This window comes from Microcebus murinus, chromosome 9, assembly GCF_040939455.1.
Source record: "Microcebus murinus isolate Inina chromosome 9, M.murinus_Inina_mat1.0, whole genome shotgun sequence".
In the NCBI taxonomy this organism is placed as follows: Eukaryota; Metazoa; Chordata; class Mammalia; order Primates; family Cheirogaleidae; genus Microcebus; species Microcebus murinus.
This window is the reverse complement of record NC_134112.1, coordinates 10,562,592-10,587,515: the sequence shown is the minus strand read 5'-3', so window position 1 is coordinate 10,587,515 and position 24,924 is coordinate 10,562,592. Positions and strand designations below refer to the sequence as shown.

Below are 24,924 nucleotides of genomic sequence, written 5' to 3'. Positions count from 1 at the left end.
CTCCAGCCCCTGGTTTCTGCAGATGAGGTAGGGGACAGAGACACTAACAGCTCTGTCCTGAGAAGTCCTCTCCCTGCCTTCCGGCTGTGTGACGCTTTCACCCCTGGACATGCACGAGGGGTTCAGGAGGCACGAAGCCAGTCTCTGGGTGTTTCCTCTGAGAGTCTGTGTGGACGCTGGCCCCTCCTTGGGTGTCCATTCTGTCATGTCACAGTGCCTCACTTGTATTTCCCACAAGAAGTTGGTCATGTTTCCGAATGGGTTCCTCTGTGCCTTCCACTCAGGGCCCAGCAGAGCGGATGCTGGCGTGCAGAGAGCCAGGGTGCCCAGAGGGGTGTGGGCAGTGGCCAGTGGGGGCTGTGCTGTTGGAGGGTCCCAGGGCCACTGCCCACCAGTCAGGTTGTTGGACAGAGAGTTTGCTGAGTGCTCAGAAAGCAGCCTCTTCTCTGCACAGCCTGGAGGAACTGGGCAGTACGCACACTCGTGGCTCGTTCCTGGGTCTGGTGGAGCGAGGTGCAAAATAAGCCCACCGTTGGCTGGGCATGGTGGCTCACGCCTGTAATCCTAGCACTCTGGGAGGCTGAGGCGGGAGGATTGTTTCAGCTCAGGAGTTTGAGACCAGCCTGAGCAAGAGCAAGACCCCGTCTCCACTAAAAAAATAGAAAGAAATTAGCTGGACAACTAAAAATATAGGAAAAATTAGCTGGGCATGGTGGTTCATGTCTGTAGTCCCAGCTAGTTGGGAGGCTGAGGCAGAAGGCTTGCTTAAGCCCAGGAGTTTGAGGTTGCTGTGAGCTAGGCTGATGGCACGGCACTCTAGCCTGGGCAACAGAGTGAGACTCTGTCCCAAAAAAAAAAAAAAAAAAAAAAAATAAAGCCCACCATTTTATCTCCTAGTGGCGTGGCCTTGGGTCCTACCAGGCCTCAGTGTCCTCATCTGTAAACTGGGCGTGATCACGGTTCATACTGCACTTGGCAGTGTGGGCTGAGTCGAGGGGAGGTGCTGAGGTGCTGGCTCCCACTCTGTGTGTGGTGGTCACTATCACGGCGATGCCTGCGCTCGGCCCCTGGGATCCCCTGGGCTGGGCCCCACCCCATCTGTCCCAGACAAGTCACCACTGCAGTTCTAATTCAACAACAGAGTTTATTGAGGTGCCCCACGGCCTGCCCTCTTTCACTCCTCTTTCTCGTCTCCATGGCTGATGATGTAGCACAGGGACTTGTAGTCGATGTTCCCTGCCAGGTCCATGGGCGTCAGCGCGAACATCTGCTCCACCTGCAGAGGCACTGGTGTGAGGCAGTCCCCTGGCTGCCAGCACAGCCCACAGAGCTGTGACCCGAGGGAGACCTGTGACCCTTCACCCTGCCTACTGGGGCTGTGCTTTGGGCTGTAGCCTTTTCAGCCCCAAACCCAAAACTCCAGGTTAAAGTTTTTCCGTTGACTGACTTTGAGCATACTGAGGAGTGGTCCCAAAGGGGGGCCATGGGTCAAAGGGCCCACCCTGGCCATGATGACAGGCCCACCCCACGTATACAAAGCCTTTTCCGGAAGCTCTTGCCCCTGGGTCTTTGCACACGGTTTCCCTGCCTGGCACCCCTTCCTCTCTTTTCTGACTCCACGTTCACCTTTTTTTTTTTTTTTTGAGACAGAGTCTCGCTTTGTTGCCCAGGCTAGAGTGAGTGCCGTGGTGTCAGCCTAGCTCACAGCAACCTCAAACTCCTGGGCTCAAGGGATCCTTCTGCCTCAGCCTCCCGAGTAGCTGGGACTACAGGCATGTGCCACCATGCCCGGCTAATTTTTTTTTTCTATATATATTAGTTGGCCAATTAATTTCTTTCTATTTATAGTAGAGACGGGGTCTCACTCTTGCTCAGGCTGGTTTCAAACTCCTGACCTCGAGCAATCCGCCCGCCTCGGCCTCCCAGAGAGCTAGGATTACAGGCGTGAGCCACCGCGCCTGGTTCACGTTCACCTTTGGTCTCAACACAAATGGAACCCCCTCGGGTCACACTTTCAGCAACTGCCACACTGGTGCTGGGCTCTGAGCCCTGGCGGGCAGTGGGTCTCCAAGGCCTCCCCAGTGTCCTGCCGAGGGGAAGCCCTGGGGAAGGAGCTGGGGACACGTGTTGAGGGGTCGGGAAGCTCACCTCGGCTGGGGAGAACTTGTCTGCCTGGGTCAGGAGAAGCTGCTTGAACCTGGGGGACGTGGGAGGGCCTGAGTAGGGTGACCTGGGGTGGGTAACCACACGGGGAAGAGGAGGACAGAGGCTCCCACGGCCCAGGGAAGGGCTGTTCCACCCCCCACAGAGCAGTGAAGGCCCCAAAATACAGACAGCCCCCCTCATGAGGGGCCCCACCGCCCCCTCTGCTTCCCACGCGGTGCCCCTCGTCCGGCCGGCCTCAACTCACTCATCCTTGTTCACCACCCCCGTGCCGCTGGGGTCAAACATGCGGAAGGCACTCAGGATGGCTTCCTCGGGGTCTGTCCCTGGAAGCCAAGGCACTAGGTGAACACCCACGTCTCCAGCCTCCCTGGTCCCACCCAGGAGGAACCTGGGCTGCATGAGGAGCCCTCTGTGTCCAGAAGAGGTGGGGGACATTTTCCAATATAAAGTGTTCCCCGGGGCTCAGAGGGGTTGGCGATGCCTGTCCGCTGGGGAGGGCAGGCCTGGCTGGGGGCTGGGATTTGGGAGTGGAGGCTGAAGGCACCTTTCCTGCTCCCAAGTTGACACTGGGGTGACAGTGCCCATGGGATGCTGAAGCAGAGGATGTGCAGGGGTGGGCCCAAGTCCTTCGGATGGGCCGTGGCAGGTGGGGTCCAGGCGGGGTTCAGGCGGGGTTCAGGGGAGGTGTGGGTGTGGTTCAGGTGGAGTCCAGGTAGGGTTCAGGCAGAGTTTGGGTGGAGCTTAGGCAGGGTCCGGTGGGGTTCGGGCTTGCTGCCTGGCCGCAGGAGCCTTGCTCTGCCCCGGCTCACCATTGAGCTTCTCCCCAAAGAGCGTGAGGAAGACGGTGAAGTTGATGGGGCCCTTGCCCTCCTGCAGCATGGCGTCCAGCTCCTCCTCTGGGACGCTCACCTTCCCTGGTGGGAGTGGGGCATGAGAGGCACACAGGGACCCTGGGTGTCCCTGAGAAGGACCAGGCTGCCCTCCCTTCCTTTCTGGCCACAGTGGGTGGAGAGGCAGAGCAGCTCTGGTGAGGGGGGTGACGTGGAGAGAAGGTGTGACGAGAGGGCAAGGCAGCGTGAGGAGATGCGAGGAGTGCAGGAGAGGAGCAGGCACTGTCCTCTCAGCCGCTCCCACCCACCAGCGCTCTGAGCAGGGGCCCTGGGGTGAGGGGGCGTGGCGGGTGGGTGCACGCACCGAGCTGGGAGTAGGTCTCCCTCAGGTCCGACTTGCAGATGATGCCATCGCGATTCTGGTCGATGCAGCTGAAGGCCTGTGAGGTGGGGGCCCTTCAGGTGGGCGCAGCCCCCACCCTAGGGGAGGTGGGAGGTGGGGGAGAGTCTTGGGCGGTGTGAGAGGGGCAGGTGGGGGTATCAGCATGGAGTCTGAGGCCGTTGGGGGTGGGGCACTCACTTCTTTGAACTCCTGGATCTGGGCTTGTTCGAACATGGAAAAGACGTTGGAAGAGCCACGTTGGGTCTGCTTGGTGGCTGCAGCCTTGCTTCGGGTCCCCGCCTTCCTGCTGGCCTACAACTCCATAGGTAGGGAGGGTCCTCCCCCCAACTCCCCAAAGTCTCCCCTCCCCATCCATGCACAGTCCCGGAGCACTGCCAGGAGAGCCTGGGGCAGGGTCCCCTTCCTGTCCCTGGAGACCTCTCTGGGCCCAATGCAGGCACAGGGGCTCTGCCCCCCAAGCCAAGGCCGGCACCTAGGGGGCCACCGCCCTCTCCATCCCCAGCAGGCACTCACCATTCTCTCTCCACAGCGGCCTGGCTGCTGTCATCGGTTGTCACAGGGCCCAGCCTCTTTTATGTCTCAGCCTTATCACCTGGAGGTCCAAATAAGGACAGGAGCAGAGGACAGGCCCAAACTTGGCAGCCACTGCTTGGGAACCAGGGACAAGGGCCCCAGCAGATTCCAGCCACTTTCCTAGTGGCCAAGTGACGTGAGTCCCCAGTGTGTAACATCTGGAGATGGCTCAGGATGCAATGTCTCTTGCCACTCTTAAGTGCTGAATGAAGGTACCGCCATCTCTGTCCTGCAGGTCTGGCCGCAGCCCTGGCCAGGCGAGGGTGAGCTGGGGAGGGCTGGCTCTGGGCTCTTGCGGGCTTTGGGGGGGGCAGTGGGTGTTCTGAGGATGGATTCTGGCCTGAAACCCCCAGGGGCTCCCAGAGGCTTTGATGAAGACTCTGGGCTCTGACCTCTTTCCCTTCTGATGGAGGGGCAGGGGGCAGCCCTGAGCTGGCTGTGACCCCAGGCAGAAACTTTGCTTGGTTTTGGGGCAATTCTGAGGGAGAAGGAAACCCCCTGCCGTCCCTACACAGTCTGCCATGCCTGGGGCACCTCTCGTGGACATTTCCACCTCTGCACTTTGGAGCCTTGCCACCCCTCCAGCCCCATCTCAACTCCCTTTCCTTTGAAAAGCTCTCTCTGCTGTTTCCAGCTGCGAGCTCATGGGGCACATTTCCCATTTGCTTGGTGGCTCTCCACCTGGTTGACATCTGTGTCCACAGAGGGCCTGGTGCGTGGCTGACGGGCAGACCTGTGTGATGCTGTTTTGCACGAAGCTTTTGAAGCATACAGCCTGAATCCCAAGCATCCTCTGGGACCCCCTGAAGATGGTGCTGAATGGTAGAACAAGAGCCCAGGTGTTCTCTGCTGTTCTAGAGCAGCTCCTCTAGAACACGGGCCCCTGAGGAGCTGGGGAAGCAGGGGACCTCCTGAAGACAGCAGGAGTGACCCCCCTACTCCCGGACAGGCTCACTGGCTACCACCAGCCAACCCAGCTAAGCAAGGCTGCCCCCTCCTGCTGCCCTCTAACAATGGCTAGTAGAGCACAGGGGCTCTCACTGGGCAGATGCTGGGCCCCATGTGCATAACAAGTGTTTTATGACACCTCCTTTAGTGTCTAGAAATTCATTTCATTTATTTCAACTCATTTATTCCCATTCAGACCTATACAAACAATTTTTAAAAATCCATATGATGCCCTACATTATAATATAAAAGAAATAGAAAGGGATTTATATTGGAATGTGCTCTAATATATGAAAGCTCCAACAGGAGGACAATGGTACTGACAATGAATAAGACGCTTGCACCAACTTAACAATTATTACACTCAAGAGTGCTAGGAAGGCCAGGTGTGGTGCTTGTAATCCTAGCACTCTGGGAGGCCGAGGCAGGAGGATCCCTTGAGCTCAGGAGTTCGAGACCAGCTTGAGCAAGAGCAAGATCCTGTCTCTACTAAAAAAATAGAAAGAAATTTACTGGACAACTGAAAAAAAAAATATATATATATATAATTAGCCGGGCATGGTGGCACATGCCTGTAGTCCCAGCTATTTGGGAGGCTGAGGCAGAAGTATTGCTTGAGCCCAGGAATTTGAGGTTGTTCTGAGCGAGGCTGATGCCACGGCACTCTAGCCCGGGCAACAGATTAAGACTCTGTCTCAAAAAAGAAAAAAAAAAAGAGTGCTAGGAAGATCTGAAGCCATTCCACATATAAAGTACCAGAAAATGAGAGATCTGAAGGGGGCAGTGACTTTCCAAAATCACAACTTTGGGTTAAGTTCTGAATGAAACAAAACGCAGTTGCTCCTGATTGGCTGGGTAAACTTTCTCTCATTGAGAAATGAATGTGCCTTATAATCACACAACTATGCACTTATACTAACTGTGTTTATGCTACATAAAGATGGCATTAGGCCCTATGCTTGGCTAACTCTAAACAGGCATTTTTCCTACAGGAGCATCTGGAGGGACCTTAGCAATCCTGTGACATCTTGGATCCCTGGCCCTCTACTCACTGTCATAACCTAAGTGGCTCTGAGGGGACAGGATCATGCTGAGACATACCTGGAGGGGGACCCACCACCGCCAGCAGCAGTAGCACCTGACCTGGCACTCCCTCTGCACACATCCCATGGGTAGGCAAGCAGGGGTCCCAGTGGGCCAGGCAGTGTGCTGTCCCGTACCTCTGACCCCCATGTCATCCCATTCCTGTTCCTATAGCCTGGTCTGTCACTCTTCACAATCTTCTGGGCATTGCTGGCCAGAAAGGATGGCAAATCCGAAGGTATACCTTGGCCTACAGAAGTGCCGCATGCACATGACAATGTCTCTTTCTATATTGTCCCCATATCCCGTATACATAGAGGTCAAAGAACAGTAGACAGGCCATGTTTAAACTTTTAAAATTTTTAATTAAAAAACGCACACAGTCCATGCCCAACTGTGGGAAGGTGGCATGGCATAGGAGAGGTCTGGCGAGGACAAGAGAGGGGGCCTTGGTGGTCCCTTGAGGGTGTGCTGAATGCTGCTCAGGGTTTCTTCCTGGGCCAGTGCCGTGGGAGCTGAAGATGCCACCCTGCCTGTGGAGGCAGGTAGGGGGCCCTGGCTGGTGCCAGGCTGGTCCTCCTCCCCTTCATGGGCCCCTTGGGGCAGGGGCTTGGGGGCTCTATCTCTGTCACCTGCTGTGAGGGTTCATCCCAGAAGCATAAACCACTCAGGGATGGGGGTATGGGAGGGAAAAGGTCTCTGGGGGTACCCATAACCTGGGACACCTCCTCCATGGAGCCTTCTCCTACTGCTGCCAGGGCCTCCTGAGCCATGGGCAAGAAGACAGCCAGGCCTGGGTGATCAGCTGCCCCTGGCTCTTCTGTGGGGCCCAGGTCTGGCCAAGCTGCTGGAGCTGCCTCCCCACACAGGAGAGTTCCCAGGGCAATCAGGCCACAGTAGGGTCCAGAGGGCACCACCTTTCGAAAGCCAGGGCCCAGGCCAGGCCGACAGCTCTGACAGGCAGGCAATGTGGAGATGCAAAAATGTCCTGAGTGAGCAACTCCCTTCTCGGTAATTGATTACAGCAAGAAAGGAGAGGAACGGCGGAAATCCGTTCCTGTGCTCCCAGCCCACTGCCCCAGTCAGGGCCCTAGGGCTGTCCGACTGCTGGGTTCCTGGGTTCCCCAGCGGGTGGAAGTGTCCAGGGTTCCTCCTGCCCCGCCAGGCTGGGTGCACCTGTGGGGAGTGCTGTCCCCAGGGGTCCTGCGACCAGGGGGCCGCGGCCTCCTCCCTGTCCTTGCGGCCTCTGCTCCTACTGGCCCAGCATGCAGGCCTTCTTACAGGCCACCGCGGAGACCAGGGCCGCGCCCCGGCCACTGCCCTCCTCCGACTCGATGAAGGTGATCTCGCAGCTGGGCGTCAACCTGCGCACGCTGGCGTGGAACCGCTCCTTGAAGCTGGGCAGCAGGGAAACAGGGCTGCTGTCCCTTCTCCCTGCCCTCCCAGACTTCACCCCTGCCCATCCTCCATAGCTGTTACCGGGAGCCTTGACCGCAGCCGACCCTCTCTCTCCCAGCAACTAGGCCGAGGGGCACGAGGAGGAGACGAGGATCGCTCTCCCCAGGGCCAGGAGGAGGCTCGGGCCTCGCGTTAGCAGGGGGAGGGCAGGCGGGCAGAGCGGGGCTCACCTGGGGTGCAGCTTGTACACCGAGCCGTCCACGCCCACGGTGATGCGCATCACGTCCTCGCTGCGGCTCTCGCGCATGCGGTTGATGACGCCCGCCAGCCCGGCCGAGCACATGTGCGCGGCGCGCGTGGACACGCTCTCACAGACGCGGCGCACGATGTCGCAGTCCGCCACCGAGGGCCGCAGCCCCAGCGTGCTTAGGATGTTGTGGATCTGCTTGCAGTCGCCCGAGTCGCTGCGGGGCGGAGGAGATAGGGCGGGCGCTGAGGGTCGCACCGCCAGCCTGTCCGCCCCAGCGACCGCCTCCGCTTCTCCAGGGAGGGGCCGGGCCAGCCGTCCCAGCCCCGTGGTCGCAGCCCAGGGCCCCGCCTCCTGCGCCCTGCCCATGGAACCGTCCCCACCCCCTGCCACCTGAGCCCGCCCCGTCCTCCTTTCCTGCCCCTGCGTCCCGGGCCTGGGATTCAGCCTTACCCTGGGATCCCGTCTTCCGTCCCCCGGCGCCCAGGCCCCTGCCCTTGGCGTCCCCGTCCCGAGGCCCCGCCCCCGAGCCCCGCTCCTCGCCAGGCGCACCTCTCCACCTGCGACACGAAGCGCGTCTCGAAGGCGCCGCGCGTGCGAAGCTGCTCCGAGGCCTCCCCGTGGAAGAGCAAGTTCTCGTCCGCTAGCCTGAGCAGCACGAGCCGCACCAGCTCGCCCATGTACTTGCCGCCGATGAGCTTCTCGTACCTGGACACAGGGCGCCCGGTCATGCCGCAGGCCCGCGGGGGAGGGCCCCACACAGGCGGAGGCCTGGAGCCGGCTCCCACGCCCCCTTGTGGTCGCGAGGCGGCCACGTGGGGCGCTGCGACTCCCCTCACCCCCGCCCCCACCCCGCCTCCACCCCCACCCCCAGCCCCCACCCCCGTTGCCCAGGGACCTGGGTTCACGTCTTTTCCCTCATTTATAAAGCGGGGCTTTTGAAACTTCAGGGATTGGGAACGTGCACGTTCAGCCTGGCGCTGGGCCCAGCTCAGGAAGTGGACAGAGTCCAAGACCCGGCCCAGTTCCTCTGAAACCTTCCTTGTACCTGGCTCTGCGCTGGGCATGCGGCCTGTATCTTTAGTCTTCCTACAGCCATGTTAGGGCTGCTGTCCCCATTGGCCAGTTACGGTCGGGGAAACTAAGGCCCAGCCTGAGCGAGCACCATGGAGTGGGCACATTTTTGCTTAATCTGTGAGCCTCTGTATTTTCGTTTACATTTAATACCACCGACCTAATGGAGACTAATACAGTAACTAACACAGGCCTAGCCCGTAGTAGGTGGTTAACAAATGACAGCCAGGATTACTGACAAGCTCTGTGCCTGTTGGTTCCCACGCGGCGTCTGCCAGCCGCAGCATTCCACAAAGACTAATATGCATTCTGTGAACGTGGACAGATATGTACTTTGGGGACCTACGGGTTAAACCCAGAAATCTTGCTGGGGCGTCTCAGAGCCTTCTCTATGCCCAAGATCACCTGTCGGAAGGGGAGAGTTTGTAACGGCGGACTAATCGTTCACAGAGCTAAAGGGACAGAGCTTACGAAAGGCCAGTTTGCTTTTCCCCAGAGCTGTTTAAAAACAAGCCCATTATCTGTGGGGGCTGGGCTCCCATCTGCTGCTGTGCCAGAGCGGCCCAGGGCCCGGGCTCAGGGGTGGGGGGGTCCTTACAGCTGCTGACCGGGGTTCGCGGAGCTCTCGTCCACCAGGCGGTCATACTCCAGCAGGAACTCGTCCAGCTCTCCCGAGTCCCCGAAGGCACCCCACTCAGTGTTGACGCACATGCGGCCCTCATCCCCTTCCACCAGCTCCACGTTCTGCATCTCCTCCATGTAGCAGGCGTTGCAGCCTGTGCCTGGCGGAGGGGGGCGCTCATGAGCTGCACTTCCCTGGGGAGCCCCCAGGAGGGCCTGGTTCCTGCCAGCAGGAGGCCCCCTTCCCCCCTTCTCATGGCCCCACCCTGCTGGTGTGGAGGGTCTCTCTGTGTTGCCTGGAGCAATGGACAGGGGGCTCTCCCTGGGGCTGGAACACCTGGTTTGGCTGTGTGGCTAGGGGTAGACAGGCCAGTCTCTGGGCTGTTCCCTTCCCTAAGAGAGGATGGTAACACCTCCCCCACCTGTTACCTGGCTGTTGAGAAGATGCAGGGACAGCATGTATCAAAGTGACGGGAGTGGGATGTTATGCTTTTTCTTGTCTATGCAACACCCTTGTTTTCTGGCACTTTCCATACATGTGTTTGAGCTATTTTGTCCTGAGCCATGTTTGGGGGGCACCCCAAGGTGGGTAAGGCATGGAGTGGGCCATTGGGAGCAGCGCAGAGGCTACTGCAGGCAGGACCAGATATGGAATTTGTCATTTGCGGGGCCCTGTGCAGAATGATAATGTGGAGTTTGCTCATAAACTATTAACAGTTTTGCTCATAAACTATTAACAGTTTTAAAATGGTGACGGCAGAGCATTAAGCCAGCCACCCGCATGGGCTGCACATGCATGAAGCCATCAGGGACAGCAACTCAAATGCCAGTCAGTCAAGCTGCCGGGTAGGAATCAGGGCCAGTGATGCCCAGCCTTCCAGCATTTTGTGAACAACAACAACAACAACAACAACAAAAACCTCCAAAATCCCCGGAAATCCAGACTTTGATGTGAATTCTTCCAAATTTTAGATCTTGGTAATTATTATAAACATGTTTTTAAACACAGAGCAGGGTCACCAAGAGTATTTGGGGCAGCCATGAGCCACCCTTAGCTACCTGTGCTCTAGGAGAGGCACACCTGGGCTGAGCGGCTGTGGTTTGGCCTGGTGAGAATTCAATGTCAGATGTCTTGGGGAGCCGCGGAGGAGAGGGCTGGGAGGGCAGAGGGAGCACAGCAGGGACACTGGGGCTCATGTTTAGGTGCTGGACTTAAAGACGACTTTCCCTCCGAAAGGTGAGAATGGAAGTAAGAGAAGTAGGAAACAAGACATGCAACAAAGCAAGGTCAGGCTGGAGCTTAGAAGATGTGTGTTTATGTATGTTTACATTACATGTATGCATAGGTATACATGTGTACAATATATAAAAAACACATATATGTTATTTTTTAAGGGGTGGAATACAATTCTGAATAGGTAAGAACACAAATACATGACCTTGCAGAGTTGGCTCTGAAGGACCATAAAAGTGAATAACTTTAACTCTGATTTTCTGGGTAACCAGGGCCCACAGTCCAGAAAAATAGTCACATGCTGTGTGCACAGCAGATAACCGATCTAATTGGATCGCTCCTCAGAAGAGGCTTGTTATGACGACCCCAGGAACTTCTGAGAAAGGCCTGAGATTGGGGGGAGACCCCTCTGCTGGGAGGGAAGGGCCGCTGCTCCCTCTTCTGCTACCTGCCCTTACTTCAGACGGGGACAGGGGCAGGGGCAGGGGCAGGGGCAGGTCCAGGTAAGGCCATCCAGGAAGGGATGGTGCTGTTTTTGCATATCCTCTTCCACTTAGGCACATCTTTCCAGTTTGGCCAATTTACCAGGTAAAGTGTTTCAGTTAAATCCCGCTGGGCCGGGCGGTATGCAGCCGGCGTGCCATCTGATGTGGTCACGCTGCCTCCGTGTCGGAAGGCTTCCCACCACGAAGCAGTGCCTGCATCTCAACACCCCAAGACCACCTGGGCTCCAGTACCAGGCCCTGCTCCGACGTCACCAGTTGTTAGGTACTTTGGCCCTCACCCTGCAGGGCCCTGTGCAGCCTGCCGAACACGGCGGGGGAGGGGGGCCTCAGCAGTCTGGAAGGGTCGGGGGTGCAAGGAGCCCTTACCCACAATCATGCCGACCTCGCACTGGCGGTCTTCGTAGTAGCAGGAGATCATTGTGGCCACCGTGTCATTTACCATGGCCACCACGTCCATCTCAAAGTCCTACCAAGAAGCACAGAGGCTGTAGTGAATGGGGGTAGGGAGAAAGGCTGGCAGTACCGGGGTAGGGACCAGGGCAGATGCAGGCACCCCCTCACCCCTCTCCGTTTGATGGCGTCTCGCAGAAGCCCCACGATGTTGTTCCCTTCTGCTCCCGAAGCCTTGAAGCCCTTGGTCCAGTTGAGAAGGATGCCCTGTGGGAAGAGGAGAGCTCATGGCTGCTGACTCACGCTGCGGCAGGGCGCTGTGGCCCTTCACCAGCTCCTGCCTAGGAACGCAGGAATATGCACCCCACTTCACAGCTGAGGAAACACACTCAGAGCAGTCCCATAGCTTTTAGAGGTGTTGGGGACGATTTTCCTTGAATATCTCATGTTTCTGCAGGGCTGACCCAGCCAAGTTAAGAGCATTTGTACTATAAAGCCCTGAGATGTCATTGCAGAGTAGAGACAGGTCCCAAGGGGAGCAGCTCCCTATAAGATCGGGGTTCCTCTCCTACAACACACCCCACTGCATGTGAAAGTGCCACTTTGCCCTCACTGCATCTCTGCAAGGACTGGGGCCTGGAAAACCACAGATGTTACTTGGGCTGCTGCTTTTGCCACGAGCAACGACCTGGCTTTGGCTCTGACCCAGAGGGCTCAGGTTTCACGCATGCGCATGTATAGTATAATTCACGCCTGCGTGTGTGTAGATGTAACTGGCACTCTACCTTGCTAGCTTGCAAGTAGGGCACAGTCTCAGTCCCTTCACATTTCTGACTCAGCCAGAGGCAGTGTGGGGTCCCCGTGGTCGTGGGTGAGCCGGAGCCGGGCTGCCTGAGTTGGAGCCGCCACTTCCCACTGTAGCGGGAGGACCCCAGCACGTGCCTCACGGGGCTGCGGGAGGCTCAGGGCACACAGTAAGAGTCAGTGAACACCATGCTCATTTTCCAAAGCCTCACAGACAGTGGCGGGCCACAGTCCGAATCCAGATCTCCCTTTGGAGTTTGGGCTCCTTCCCCTTGTGATGTGTGTGGGGCTGCACTTGAAGGCGGAGCTCCCCTGGGTGCACCTCCCTCCGTTTCTCGGCCTTCCGTGCCTCCCCGGGCCCACCTTGTCGATGTCTTCATGCCTCACAGGAAAGGAGAAGGTGAAGCCCAGGGGCAGCTTCTTGTGCTTCATCTGATGCTTGTCCAGGAAGTCGGAGATGCACTCGGAGATGTAGTCAAAGAGCTGGAAGACCCACACCCAGGTGGCCATTAGGCCACAGGGCTGGGCCGGCCAGCAGCCCTCCCTGGGGCCACATGCCGAGGTGATGGGCAGTTGCTGAGCCACCAGGCCCCAGGTAAGCGCTGGCCTCTGTGCCTGCCACTGAACGGTGGCCTGTCCACAGTTCCCCTCTCCTCTTCCATAGCTGCTTGTTGGAGGCTCAGGCTGAGCCTCCCATGGTGCCAGAGCCCTGCTGCCAGCAGCTCCAAGGACAGGGTGACACAGGGTAGACTGGTCCCCAGCCCTCCCAGCTGACCCGGTGGGGTCCAGCCTCAGGCCTGGCTGGCTGTTCCTAAGGCTCCAGACGGACGCATATCCTTGGCCATAACTGCGATTTCTGTCTCCAGCACCCGGAGTCTCCTTTGCTACATCCAGGTGTCCTGGCTGCCCCACCCCTGCCAAAGTCCAGCCCCACTCCCGCTGCATGTGCCTGTCTTTCCTCACTGCTGAGTACTCAGCTGATTGACCGAGCTCCCTGCTGAGTGTCAAGGCCCACCTCATTCCTGCTGCCTTAATTCCTGCCCAGCCTGACGGGCAGATCAGCGAGCTGCAGGTGTGTGGGTTCGTTCTACTTCTATGCCCCCCACTGCCAGTCCTCCCCACGGTCAGGGATCCTTGCTGCCTGGGCACACATTTCAATTGCTGCCACCCACTCTGTGTGCAGGCTGGTGGAGGGCAAGGGGCAACCCTGGGAAGGGGCGGATGGCACGGGCTGCGAGGGGCAGACGAGCACATTCTCCTGGCTGCCCCGCCACGTTTCTGTCTTTACCTCCCGGGTTTTCCTCTGGGGGATTGGACAGGGTGTGACTGCCTGGGGCTTCTTCTACCACTGGCCCCTCCCAACGCTGGCCAGATGTGACTGCGGGGCTTGGGAGCACACCGGCCACACCTGGCCTGTCCACCTAGGCCTCCGAGTTGCCTTCCTGGGTCCTTGGAGGCTTGGGGTCATCCTGCCCACAGCTCCCCCTGCCCTGGTAGATGGACTAGCCCAGCCCTGAGATCCTAGACGGCCTCAACCCCCCATCCCTTGTCCCTGGCCCCCTAAGCTGCTCACCATCTCAGCGGTGCCTGTCATGGCGTCCTCGGGGATGGAGTACATCTGGTGCTTGGTCTTCACGCTCCACTGCCCTGCCTCGCCCTCCCCCACCTTAACCAGCATCACTCTGAAGTTGGTGCCGCCCAGGTCCAGGGAGAGGAAGTCCCCAACTTCTGCAGGCACAGGGAGAAGTGCATCATGGGCACCGACTGGCAGGCCCTGGGCTGGGTGGGACCCGGGTGGCCAGCCCCTGGGAGACCAGAGAGAGGACGAGGGGAAGGTGTGGGGGGACCAAGGGAACGGGCAAGGGGCTGCTGATGCCAGACGTCTGGGGGACACCAGAGCAAACTGTGGAGGTGTCAAAAGGAAACCGGGGAAAAGCCAGTGGGAAATCCTGGCCTTGGACTGGGTCACCTGGAGTCCAGGAATCAACTGAGACCTAGTGCAATGGCCCAGACTCAGGCTGGGCTGGGGGAGGGGTCCCCTAAGTGACCAAGGGGAGCAGCAAGATGAAGAAGGCCATTTTTCCTGAGGCTTGCTGGCTCCAGGTGGGCCTGAGTGCCCCAGGGCTGGACCACAGGAGCCAAGGGTGGGACTTCATCGCTCCCCAGGGATCCCATGTCAGGGAGGCTGGGGCCTGGCCCACAGCTGCCTCAGATGAGGAGCCAGTCCCCGTGTGGGTCCTGTCCTTGCCATACCTGAGCCTTCTGGAGTGGAGCGCACGTAGGTGGGCAGCATCTTCACGCTGGCCTCCTCGTGGGTCTCCAGCTTCAGGCCGCGGTCCATCTCCTTCTGCATCCGCCTCATCACTTTCTTTAGGTCCTCCTCCTGCAGCTGGAACTCCGCCAGGATCTGCTCCACCTGCACAGGGCGGGTGGGGGGGCTGTCACAGACGCCACACACCAAGGGTCTCACGGGCGTCTCCCCCGCACACCTTGGGTTTTCTTTCTTTGTTTTAAAGATAGACACGGGGGTCTCACTCTTTCTCAGGCTGGTCTCAAACTCCTGAGCTAAGCCATCCTCCCACCTTGGCCCCCCAGAGTGCTAGGATTACAGGTGTGAGCCACTGTGCCCAGCCTAGCCTTGGGTTTTCTTTTGTCCTCTGGCCCCAGGTCCAGGATGGCCCATCAAACTATTCACCCCAGTTAAAACCAGCTAAAAAGTCAGAAGAACTGAATTCCAAGACTCAAAATTCAGCAAATTTAGCCTGGGATATTTTTGGAAGGATGAGGAGCTGAGGGCAGAGCGGCTTCTGTCCTTGTCAATATTCTTATGGCACAATGTCTTGTAATGCCTCCATTTGTCCCTCTCACTGGGACAAGGGGAGAGGCAGGGGCTCACAGGGAAGGCTGGCGAGCTAGGGCTGGAGGGCGCCGGGGAGCTGCCATCACTGTCTGAAAGATCCGGCCATTCTAGGGGACCTATGGCAGGAAATGACCCGCCAGTCTGCACTAGCGTGAGTAGGGCCTGGCCAGGAATGAACACTGACATCTATCAGGAGGTGTCTGCTAACTAAAGCCACCCGTGGCGTGGACGCTCTGAGGCCGCAGAGGGAAGAGGGTCTCTCTGTGTTGACGGGAGAGAGGCCCGTGCACACGAAGCTCAGCTTCGATGCTGCCATTCCTGTGAGTATGGACGCCCTGCACACGGTGGCGCGAGAACGGGCCTTGAATGTAGCTGTGGCTCTGTCCCCGTGTCCCCAGCAAGCTGGACCCTGTAGGCAGACAGCCGTGTGTCTGTGCCCTTGGCACAGTTGTGCACATTCAGGGAGGACAGGCCGTGTTGATACACTGGTGGGAAGTGGTAAGAGAGATAATTGTAAAGACATTTTCCTTTTAAACCGTATTTCTTTTTTTCCCCCCATATTTCATTTCTTGAAAATGAAAAATACTCTGATAAAAGCTGTGGATCCACTCTTTACAAAAACTCACACTCTTTTGCCCACAGTCTCACCCATAAGCTCAGGGAGGTGGAGAACCCGGATTTCGCTGTGTTGCTGGGAGTGGGAGGACGTTAAGCTACGGTTGTGCTAAGCCAAGCACAGCAATTCCGTCCTCTCTTGTTGGTGATGGGTCTAGAGTTGGGCATGTGACCCAGTCCTGAGCAATGCAGGTGAAGGGAAGCCTAATTTTAGTAGGGGGGAGATTCGGTGCCCCCTAAATTGTTAGCACAGCTGTATAAGGATGTGATGGCTGGCACTGCAACAGCCCTCTTGCAACCATGAGGGGACAAGGTTGTAGAGAAAAAGCTGTTAGCACACTATGGATGGCAGAGAAGAGAGACTGATGCCAGATCCACCGGCCTCCCCGTGCTAGGTATGGGAGCAAATACTAACTGCCTAGGCCGCAGGTAGTCCGCTGTTTGGTTTCCTGTAGTCCAAAGCACTCCTAATGGGTATAGAGCCTTAGTTAAGAACTACTTTTCTAGGCCGGGCGCTGTGGCTCACGCCTGTAATCCTAGCTCTTGGGAGGCGGGCGGATTGCTCAAGGTCAGGAGTTCAAAACCAGCCTGAGCAAGAGCGAGACCCCGTCTCTACTATAAATAGAAAGAAATTAGTTGGCCAACTGATATATATATAAAAAAAATTAGCCGGGCATGGTGGCGCATGCCTGTAGTCCCAGCTACTCGGGAGGCTGAGGCAGAAGGATCGCTCGAGCCCAGGAGTTTGAGGTTGCTGTGGGCTAGGCTGACACCACGGCACTCACTCTAGCCTGGACAACAAAGTGAGACTCTGTCTCAAAAAAAAAAAAAAAAAAAAAAAAAAAAAAAAAAAAAAAAAAAGAACTACTTTTCTTAATGAGGCCCCATATGTAAAATTCAAACCCAGGGAAGGTCAGAAAGGGATGGGGCTGACAAAGTCTGTGACAGAAGACAGAATAAAAAACACTCACGTTGTCTGAGCAGGAGCTGTTGAGACAGTGGGGTGGCAGTGCAGTCCTCCCCACCTGTCTCTGTGGAACACAGCCCTGGAGGCATCCTCAGTGCTCTGTAGAACAATCCAGGCTGTCCTCTAAGGCCCACAGCTATGACTTTTGCCTCCTGTCTTTCTTTCCTACACTTGCCAATTTAGAATATGCCAGGAACTAACTGTAATAACATTTAGCATTTGCTGAATTTCTGCATATGCCAGGCCTGAGCTGGGTGCTTTCCACAGCTGCCGCGCACCCTACACCCTTGTCCCAGCAGCACTAAGAAGGAGGTGTCACCATCTTGCAGACAAGGAAAGGCTTACAGAAGTCCCTTGTGCAGCCACATGCAGCCAGAATGCTGCAGTGGGGCCAGTGCCCAGAGCCACATGCATGGGGACTTCTGGCAGGAAGTCCTCACTAGGCTTCCTGGTATCTCTTCCAAGATGAAACTGTTCAGAGGAACCCGATCATAAGACATCTGCGGGCTCTTAACAGAAGTGACGCTGATCTTGCAAGGGTCCAGCCCTTCAGCCCACTGGGCTCCATGCCTGCCCTTCTGTCTTGGCAGGCCAACCTGGTGGCCATGGGTCTGGACTATGGCCTTTGGCCCAAGGCTTTTCATGGGAGGAGCCAACACTTCAGCCTGGGGTCTAGGGGGAGGACAACGGTGTGGAGCCTGTGCCCGGGCAGAGCATGGCTACATTGTCAGACGGACCAGGGCCCTTGAGTGGCCCTCCCTCGAAGGGCTGTGGGGACAGCTGGCCCAGCCCTTGCAGGGACACAGTAAGGACTAGAGAAATGGTGGCTGATGATTCTGTTATCACAGGCACGGGAGCCAGCAGGGCCCTGCAAACTGCGGGGGAGGCTCCAGTCTTCTCCGTCTGTACACAGACCTGTGTGGGGCCCTGCCACCAATTGGATGACACCCGGACTCTGCCAGCTTCTAGGCCAGAAAGTGCCCCCTGAGGAATCCTGAGCATGGCATGAAGTCAAACTGATACCACCTGTTCAGAGGGCAATTTGGAGTTTCCATCAATATTTAATTTGGATCTAGCAATTTCTTTCCAAAGAATCTGTGCTGCAGAAAGAGTCCTGCAAGCATTTCACTAGGCTCACACGGGGCTGCCCCCACTGCAACAGTGAGGACCCTGTATCCAGCAGTGGCCGTCGACACTTAGCACGGGCCTGTGTGGCCTGTCCCGTGAGGGAGGTCGGGCCTGCCCCGGAGGCCTGTCTGGGCGTAAGTGAAGGAGTGGGATGGGACCCTAGCCAGGACCTGATTGCATTTCCTCCATTTTTATACTTTTTCCTGGCTGGCCCTGCTCTGGTGACCTGATCCCATTTCTGTAAATAAAGTTGCATCTGGCCTGTGGATCTGATTTGTCCTGTATAACACTCTCAAAAGCTTACATTTGCTGCCAACATTTAAAATCTATTTAAAATAGAGACGCTTTCATAGAAAAATCTGGATTTCTATAAAAATAGGTCTGTATCCTCCCGGGAGCTATGGGGAGGCAGGGTGTGCTGGGTGGGGGAGCATGTTCCCGGCACTGGTGGCTGCGGGCCGGAGTCGCCTCATGCTGCGCACTGCCCCAGCCAGGCACTGCAGGGTCCCCTGCCCTGTCCACGTCACAGGGGCCGTCCAGACTCCTCACACACATACGCTTCCCGGTCGCACAGGTGGGAGGACGGGCGCTGCAAGGTTCTGAGGCTGCCAGCACGGGCAGACCTGGGGATTCACCTCTCGAGAAGGGAGCATGCTCCTCCGAAGCAGGCTTGTGGCGGGCACAGGCCCCTCCCCGGGGCGCACTGGGCCCGCGGACGCCACACGCGGTGCTTGGTTGGCGTGCAGTCCCAGAGCAGGGAGCTCTGACCTGGCTTGGTCTTGAAACCTTGGGGATCGCATCGTGTCTGCCTCGCAGACCCCCTGGACACGTCCAGGAGCTGGGACTGAAGCTGACCCACACTTCCCGTGCGCCAGGCCCACTCCAGACACGACCTCCCGTCATTCCTACAGTCCCCCGGAGACACAGGCACGTTTATTATCTCTATTCACAAGTGAAGAAACTGAACACAGAGGTACAAACCCTTCCCAAGCCCTCAGAGCCAGGGGGCACAGAGCTGGGGCTCCAACCCAGGCAGCAGCTCTGAGCCTTCCCCAAGCCCAGCGAGGCGCCTCCTGCCTGGTCCCAGGGCCTGGCCCCTGCCGTTCCTGGAGTCCAGATCCTGCTACCAGTGTCTCTCTGGTGAGCCTCGTGCTGGGTGTCTGTGCCGGCTTACAGGACCTTCCTGAGCAGCTTAGGGAATGTGGGTGCCGCCTGGTCCCCCAGGTGTAGCCTCGGGAGGAAAGAGCGCAGACGGAGCCTGCCCCACGCAGCAGCCTCGGAGAGGCGACCCCCGAGCTGGCTGGCTGTCCTCTCTTGCCCAGGACACATAATCAGGGCCCATAGTGACAACCAAATGTTGGGCTTTTCCTGCCCAAGGACTCCCTCACACTCCCTGCAGGGAAACTGAACCCCGAGTCCCCAGTAGATGCCCCCCGCGAGCCGGGCACGACTGGGGTGCGGGAGCAGAGCGAGAGCAGGACCAGCCTCTCTGGTGGGAGCAGCAGGAAAGAATCGTCAAGCTGGGGGCAGGTGGGGGGGGAACAAAGCAGCGGCAGGGGCAGGCGCCTGCACTGAGGTCAGAGGGAGTGAGGCCTGGAGGCGTCCACAGCAGAATGGCCTGGGCAGGAAGTGCAGGGCTGTTGAGAGTCCAGATTTATTCCAAAGTTGGGGCACATGCAAGGTTTGCCCACAGATTGAGACGTGGGGAGAGGAGGCGAAGAGTCTGGGAAGGAGGGGCTCTGCTCACTGAGGTGGGGTCGGGAACTTGGTCTAGGCCTGTGGACCAGCAGGAGGTCTGTCCCAAGTAGCACTTGGCTATGTGAGGCCAGGGGCCAGGGGAGGGTCTGGCTGAGATATGAATTTGGAAGCCATCAGTATGCAGACAGTCCTGAAGCCACAGGCCTGAACAAGGTCACTGGTCACGCAGCTGGACATCAAAGCGGAAGGGACGGAGGCAGGGCTGCAGAGTCGGCCGGGAGGATGCCAGCCCGTTTACGCAGTGAGCAATGCTTTGATATCCCACCCCCAGTACATGGTGAAAAGGCAGGACACCTTCTAGTGCTGCATTTGACAGAACTGAGGGTATGGGGGCCAGTCTGGGTGGACATGGCCAGCCTAGAGGACATGACCAAGGGCCAGGGCAGCCCCTGGGCAAGGGTTGCAGGCCTGTGGGCTCCAGAACCTGTTTCCGAGCCATGTGTCCAGCTGCAGCCTGGCCCCCTCTATTCCTGTGCTCTCAGGTGGCTCTGTACACAGTAGTAGTGACCTTGGGACAGCCACCCACATTCTCCACAGAAAGAATCCTTGATGCACCAATCCCTGGAGCTCTTGTGCAGAACCCCTGAGAGCCGACAGCACTGAGCAGCCGGCTGCCCCCCATAAACACTCCAAGCCTGGCACCAGAAGCTGTTGTCCTTGGTCACTGTCAGCCCCAGGAGCAAGTTCCCTAGAACTCCCGAGAGGCTGGACAGTAGACAGCCACAGTGAAGAGGGGGCAATGGGGAGAGGGGCCAGTGCAGGCATAGCTGCCGTAGCCAGGACCCCTGAGGCCATGCGTTTTCTTCCAAGGGGTCCAGCATCTACTCACCATCCCTGTCCCCGACCTTGGTTTGGGCAACCTCCCAAACCAAGGGTGCCACCCTGGGGACCACTCTCCCAGTGTAGAGTCCCTGGCTTTGGAGTGACGCTTACCAGAGTCAAGGCTGTCTGGGACTTGCTTCTTGTGGCATCCACTGCCATCTCTCCGAGGGGACAAGAGGCAGGTGTTTGGGGAGGTAGAGGTGCTCCTCCTGCCTGCGACCCTGAAGTCTGAGGCTGGCCTGCGGCCGGCGAGGGCTGCCTGGCCAGACTCACCGAGGCAGGCAGCTTGGAGCTTCTGCACTGAGAGGGCTCAGGAGGCGGCTGCTGAAATACTCTGCCCACTGTTGTGGGGGCAGGGGCAGGGCTGGAAGGGCAGAGGAGGCCCACGTGGGGTCAGGGTTGACAGGGCCATGGGGCAAGCTGCCATGCCTGTGAACACCCGGTCGGATTGCTGCCCAGAGAGAGGAGAGGGAGTGCGGGGCCAGCCAATGAGTCCTCCATTCCTCAGACGCGTGCAGGTGGGAAATCACCAGGCTTCCCTGGGGGGCAGCACTTGTTGAAATGCCCAAAGACAGGGAGGGGTGCTGATAGGGCCTGGCCTGTGCCGGGGAGGGTCTGAACTTGCTCTTGGAGGCCATGGGGATCCCCAGTGGATTTTCATCTGTGGGGAGGTCCAAGGTGCATTCATACAACCCAGGGGTCTGTATGGCCCTTGAGGGTGGGGGCAGGCCAGTAGCAGGAAGGCCAGGTCCAAACCCTCCGGCCAATGGGGCCAAGGGACTGGCTTGGCGGTGTACACACGGCCTTATGGGCCTTTGAGAGCAGGTGGAGGTTCCCAGGGCTGCCCCCAACACGCCCCCCCCCCCAAGTAAAGTCAGGACTCTTCAACTATAAATCATCGACTTGTCTCAAAATGCCTTGAACCAAAAACAAGCAAAAAGCTGGGGAGGTCATTCTGAGGTTTTGTGACTGCAAAGTCTAGGCCTAGGGCTCTCTTTGGGCATGTCCATCCAGACACAGACCTTGTCTCCCAGGCTCTGGCCCTGTCACCTCTTCGGGCTTACCTGGGAGTGACACGTGCATACCCTGAACTTGCTGACACCTGCTGAACCCTGCTAAAATTAGCTGGAGCTGGCAAGTGGGTCAGGGTACAGAGGGGCCTTGTCAGAATGCCAGGTCCTCCCGCCCGTGGCCAGTATGCTCACCCCTGAGGAAGCCCTTGACACGATTGATCCCTTTCCCAAAATAGAGCAAAGATGGCCTCACCAGACCCCATGTGAGAGGTCCCTGACCTGCCCAGCCCCTGGCTCTGAGCCACTGTTTGCTCGTGGGGGCAGGGCGCATACCCAGGTTTGGAGTGGGCATGGGGGCCACCTTCTGAACCAGCCACGCCAAGACGTAGCTGCTCAAGGGAGCTGGACCTTTCCCAGGGCCAAGCATACAGCACAGGTGAGGAGAATGTAAACCCACCAGCTCTGTGCTCTGGGAGGTGGAAACAGAGGGTGAGGATGAAGACTGGGGCTGAGGCAAATGGGCCCCCTTTCTGGTTTGGCTGGACTCTCAGTGCCCTCTCTGTAGGCCTAGCTTGTACTCTAGGCAACATGCATCCTTGCCCAGAGTTCTTTCCTACTTGCACTCACTGACACCTGTGAGGGCAGAAAAGGGTGCAATATCCCCACTTCCCCACACTGGCTGGCCCCCAGGACCAGACTCTCACACCACACCAGCCCTCCTGTGCACCCCTCTTGTCCTGTCTCAACGCTACCTCTGTAGGTGAAGGGCTGATGCCAATAATGCATTGGCACTGCGCTAGAGCTGAGAGTGTGGCAGGGGACAGTTCCTGCTTTCAAGGAATTCTGGATACACAAGCCTGTCCAGAACCTGTCCCGAGAGGAGAGGCCAGGAAGAGGAGGGCCTCAGAGATGACACCCAGGACACTCAAGAGTCTTTGCTATCTCAAGGCTGCCCTGATGAGGATGAGTGAACATTGCTTCTGTTTAGAACTTTCTCTAAAAAACAATGGCAATGGGATAGGATGTCTCAGAAGATAGTGAGCTCCCTGTTCAATGGGGAGAGAAAGAGACAAGCAGAGTCAGAAGGGACCTTACGCTTTGTCACAGGGGTATCCCTGCCCCTTGGTTGCTCAAGGAGCCGATTGACAGGCATGACTTCATTTTCTTTTTCATTTATTTCAAGAAAATAATATGATAAGTCCAGTGATGGAAATTCAAGATTATCCATTCTAGTATCGAAAAATGGAACACAACCCAATATCCCACTGTAGGGGACTGGCAAATAAATTATGCTACACTCATATGCAGTCATTAAAAATGGTAAGATGGATCCGCTTCTATTGGCATGGAAAGATGTTCATGGCATGCTGTTTAAAGGGAATGTGGTGGCCACCCTCCAAGGTGGCATCCAGTGAGCCCTGCTTCTGATATTCACCCCACGCTGAGTAGGTCTAGCTTGTGTAACTAATAGGATGATGCAGAAATGATAAAGTGTGACTTTGGAAGATAAGCCGGAAAAGACATTGTGATTTCTGCCTTGCTATCTCTTGGATTGTTCCTTCTGGGGGAAGCCAGCTGCCATGCCATGAGGACACTCAAGTCCTCTGGGAAGGTCCACCAAGAAGTGAGTCCTCCTGCCAATAGGCAGCTCTAACTTGTCAGGCATCTGAGAGGACCACCTTGGAAGCAGATCCAGCCCCAGCCAAGCCTTCAGATGACACAGCCCCAGCTAACACCTTGATGCAACAGCAAGAGAGACGTTAAACAGACCACTCACTAAGCTGCTTCTGAATTCCTGACATAAAGAAACTGTGTGATATGATAAAGGTTTGTTGTTTCAAGCCACTAGCTTTTTAAAAAATGCATTGCATAAACTAAAATTTTATTATTATAGGACAAATCAGTTTAGAAACCATTTTCTATCTTTTAGCATATGTTCCAGATATAGGACAATATGATACAACATTCTTATCACCATAGTACGTGCTTGGAAAGTCAAGCTGCTAATCTTTGAGGTAATTTGTTACACAGTAAGAGATGACTAACACGGGATACACAGAAAACAGTATGATCCGTTTTTGTCATATATATGTATATGTGACATATTATTAATAATATTAATAGATAATATACATGTGGAAGGAAATACAACAAAATGGTAACAGTAATTACATTAATGTTGGAAATATGAGCGACTTTATTTTCCTTTTTGTTTATCTGTATTTCCTATATTTTCTGCAATAAATGTGTATTAATGAAGTAATATTTAAAAATCAAGTTAAAAAGTAAGATTGGGCCCGACCTGCTATTTTGCCCAGAAGCTCAGAGGCCCAGACTCTAAAGGATGGAGGTTCACAGTTAAATGGGCCAAATTGCCAGCCCCCATGTGCCAGTGGGTAAGACAGTGGGTGACCAGGAAGTCAGGGAAACTGAAGTGCCGGCCCCTCCCCTACTGGCCAGTTCCCTGACTGCCCTCAGCTCCAGCTGGGCACAGGTGTGGGCACACTGATGCAACAGGACCTAGAGGTCAGTATGGTGTTGCAAGTGTTTGCTTACAATGGGGTAGACTCAAGACTGGCTGTGCTCTTGTGCTGAGGGGTAGGCCAAGGGCCTGGTGAGGGGGAGGGTGTTGGGCAGTGGCTGGTGGCCTGTGACCAGGATGTCAGGAAGAGAGGCAAGGGGAGATGAGCTGAGAGACAGCAGAGAATGCCAGGACCCAACAACCACAGCTAGTGTATGCCTACTGGCTTCCACATGCCAGGTGCTATGCCAGACCTTTTATATAGATTGCAACAGGACTGCAAGCTGGGGGCTATCATTTTATATATGGGGAAACTGAGGTCTGTGGGAGTTAAGGGACTTACTAGGATGTAAAAGCTACAAGGGACTTGGCCAGGATTCACCCCCGGGTCAGTCCAACTCCAGGATTGTTAATAGTTTAGTCTTCTTGACTATGTGGGAAATGTTTCAGGGCCAAGCAGATGCTGGCGGCAGGAAAGATCCTCTGGGGCTTCTTTGATGCTGGAGATGTTCAGAGGCTTCAGCTGAAGCTGGTGGAGGTAGGCACAGAGTCTGCTCTGCCCCAGTGTTTGCTTTTGAAAGCAGACAGGGCAGTGTTTCAGGGCTGAAGCTTAAGGTCAGCACCACAGGGCAAGAAGGGCAGAGTCTGGGTGAGGGAGCAGGGAGCAGTCCTGTGCATTGCCTGGAGAGGGCCTGAGGGATGGGAGAATCATCCAAGACCCCATGAGGAGAGGCAGGATAACATGGGGCAACACAGGAGTGTGAGACCCCAGCCTGATTTCAAAGACTGACTTTGCCACTTACAGGCTCTAGGGCTTTGGGCAAGCCCCTTAATCTTTCTGGGCCTCAGTTTCCTCATCAGTAAAGGGGGAGTAACAAATTTCCTACCTCACAGGGCTGTTGAGAAGATTCAATGGGATAATGTATATCAGGATCTTGGCACATACAAGTTGTTCAATACTAT

The 24,924-nt window shown here is 56.7% G+C and overlaps 3 protein-coding genes across 4 annotated transcripts in view; all 3 read right to left on the bottom strand.

The window, feature by feature from the left end:
- The window catches only part of POLD2 (DNA polymerase delta 2, accessory subunit), a 177,380-nt gene that overhangs the window by 26,363 nt on the left and 126,093 nt on the right, over positions 1 to 24,924 (bottom strand). The window lies entirely within an intron of this gene.
- Positions 1,125 to 24,924, bottom strand: part of MYL7 (myosin light chain 7) — a 149,899-nt gene continuing 126,099 nt past the window's right edge. The window contains exons 2-8 of the mRNA XM_012741550.3: positions 3,913 to 3,947; positions 3,577 to 3,690; positions 3,361 to 3,436; positions 2,976 to 3,080; positions 2,411 to 2,489; positions 2,149 to 2,197; positions 1,125 to 1,276 (exon numbers count right to left, since the gene is read on the bottom strand). Of these exons, the coding sequence (XP_012597004.1) occupies positions 1,175 to 1,276; positions 2,149 to 2,197; positions 2,411 to 2,489; positions 2,976 to 3,080; positions 3,361 to 3,436; positions 3,577 to 3,690; positions 3,913 to 3,915 (528 nt within the window). The 5' untranslated portion in view covers positions 3,916 to 3,947 and the 3' untranslated portion in view covers positions 1,125 to 1,174. The remainder of the gene's footprint in view (positions 1,277 to 2,148; positions 2,198 to 2,410; positions 2,490 to 2,975; positions 3,081 to 3,360; positions 3,437 to 3,576; positions 3,691 to 3,912; positions 3,948 to 24,924) is intronic.
- On the bottom strand, positions 6,348 to 20,716 carry GCK (glucokinase). 2 transcript variants are annotated; one of them, XM_012741522.2, is made up of 10 exons: positions 20,539 to 20,716; positions 14,531 to 14,693; positions 13,851 to 14,005; positions 12,641 to 12,760; positions 11,645 to 11,740; positions 11,450 to 11,549; positions 9,321 to 9,504; positions 8,201 to 8,356; positions 7,632 to 7,865; positions 6,348 to 7,400 (listed from the first exon to the last, which is right to left on the bottom strand). In XM_012741522.2, exons 1-10 carry the CDS (start codon positions 20,584 to 20,586, stop codon positions 7,256 to 7,258), a joined length of 1,401 nt encoding a protein of 466 aa, XP_012596976.1. In that variant the 5' UTR covers positions 20,587 to 20,716; the 3' UTR covers positions 6,348 to 7,255. The 2 variants fall into 2 exon arrangements, with proteins under 2 accessions (XP_012596976.1, XP_075862383.1); XM_076006268.1 differs by lacking the exons at positions 11,450 to 11,549; positions 11,645 to 11,740; positions 12,641 to 12,760; ... (1 more) ...; positions 14,531 to 14,693; positions 20,539 to 20,716 and having other exon boundaries at positions 9,331 to 9,411.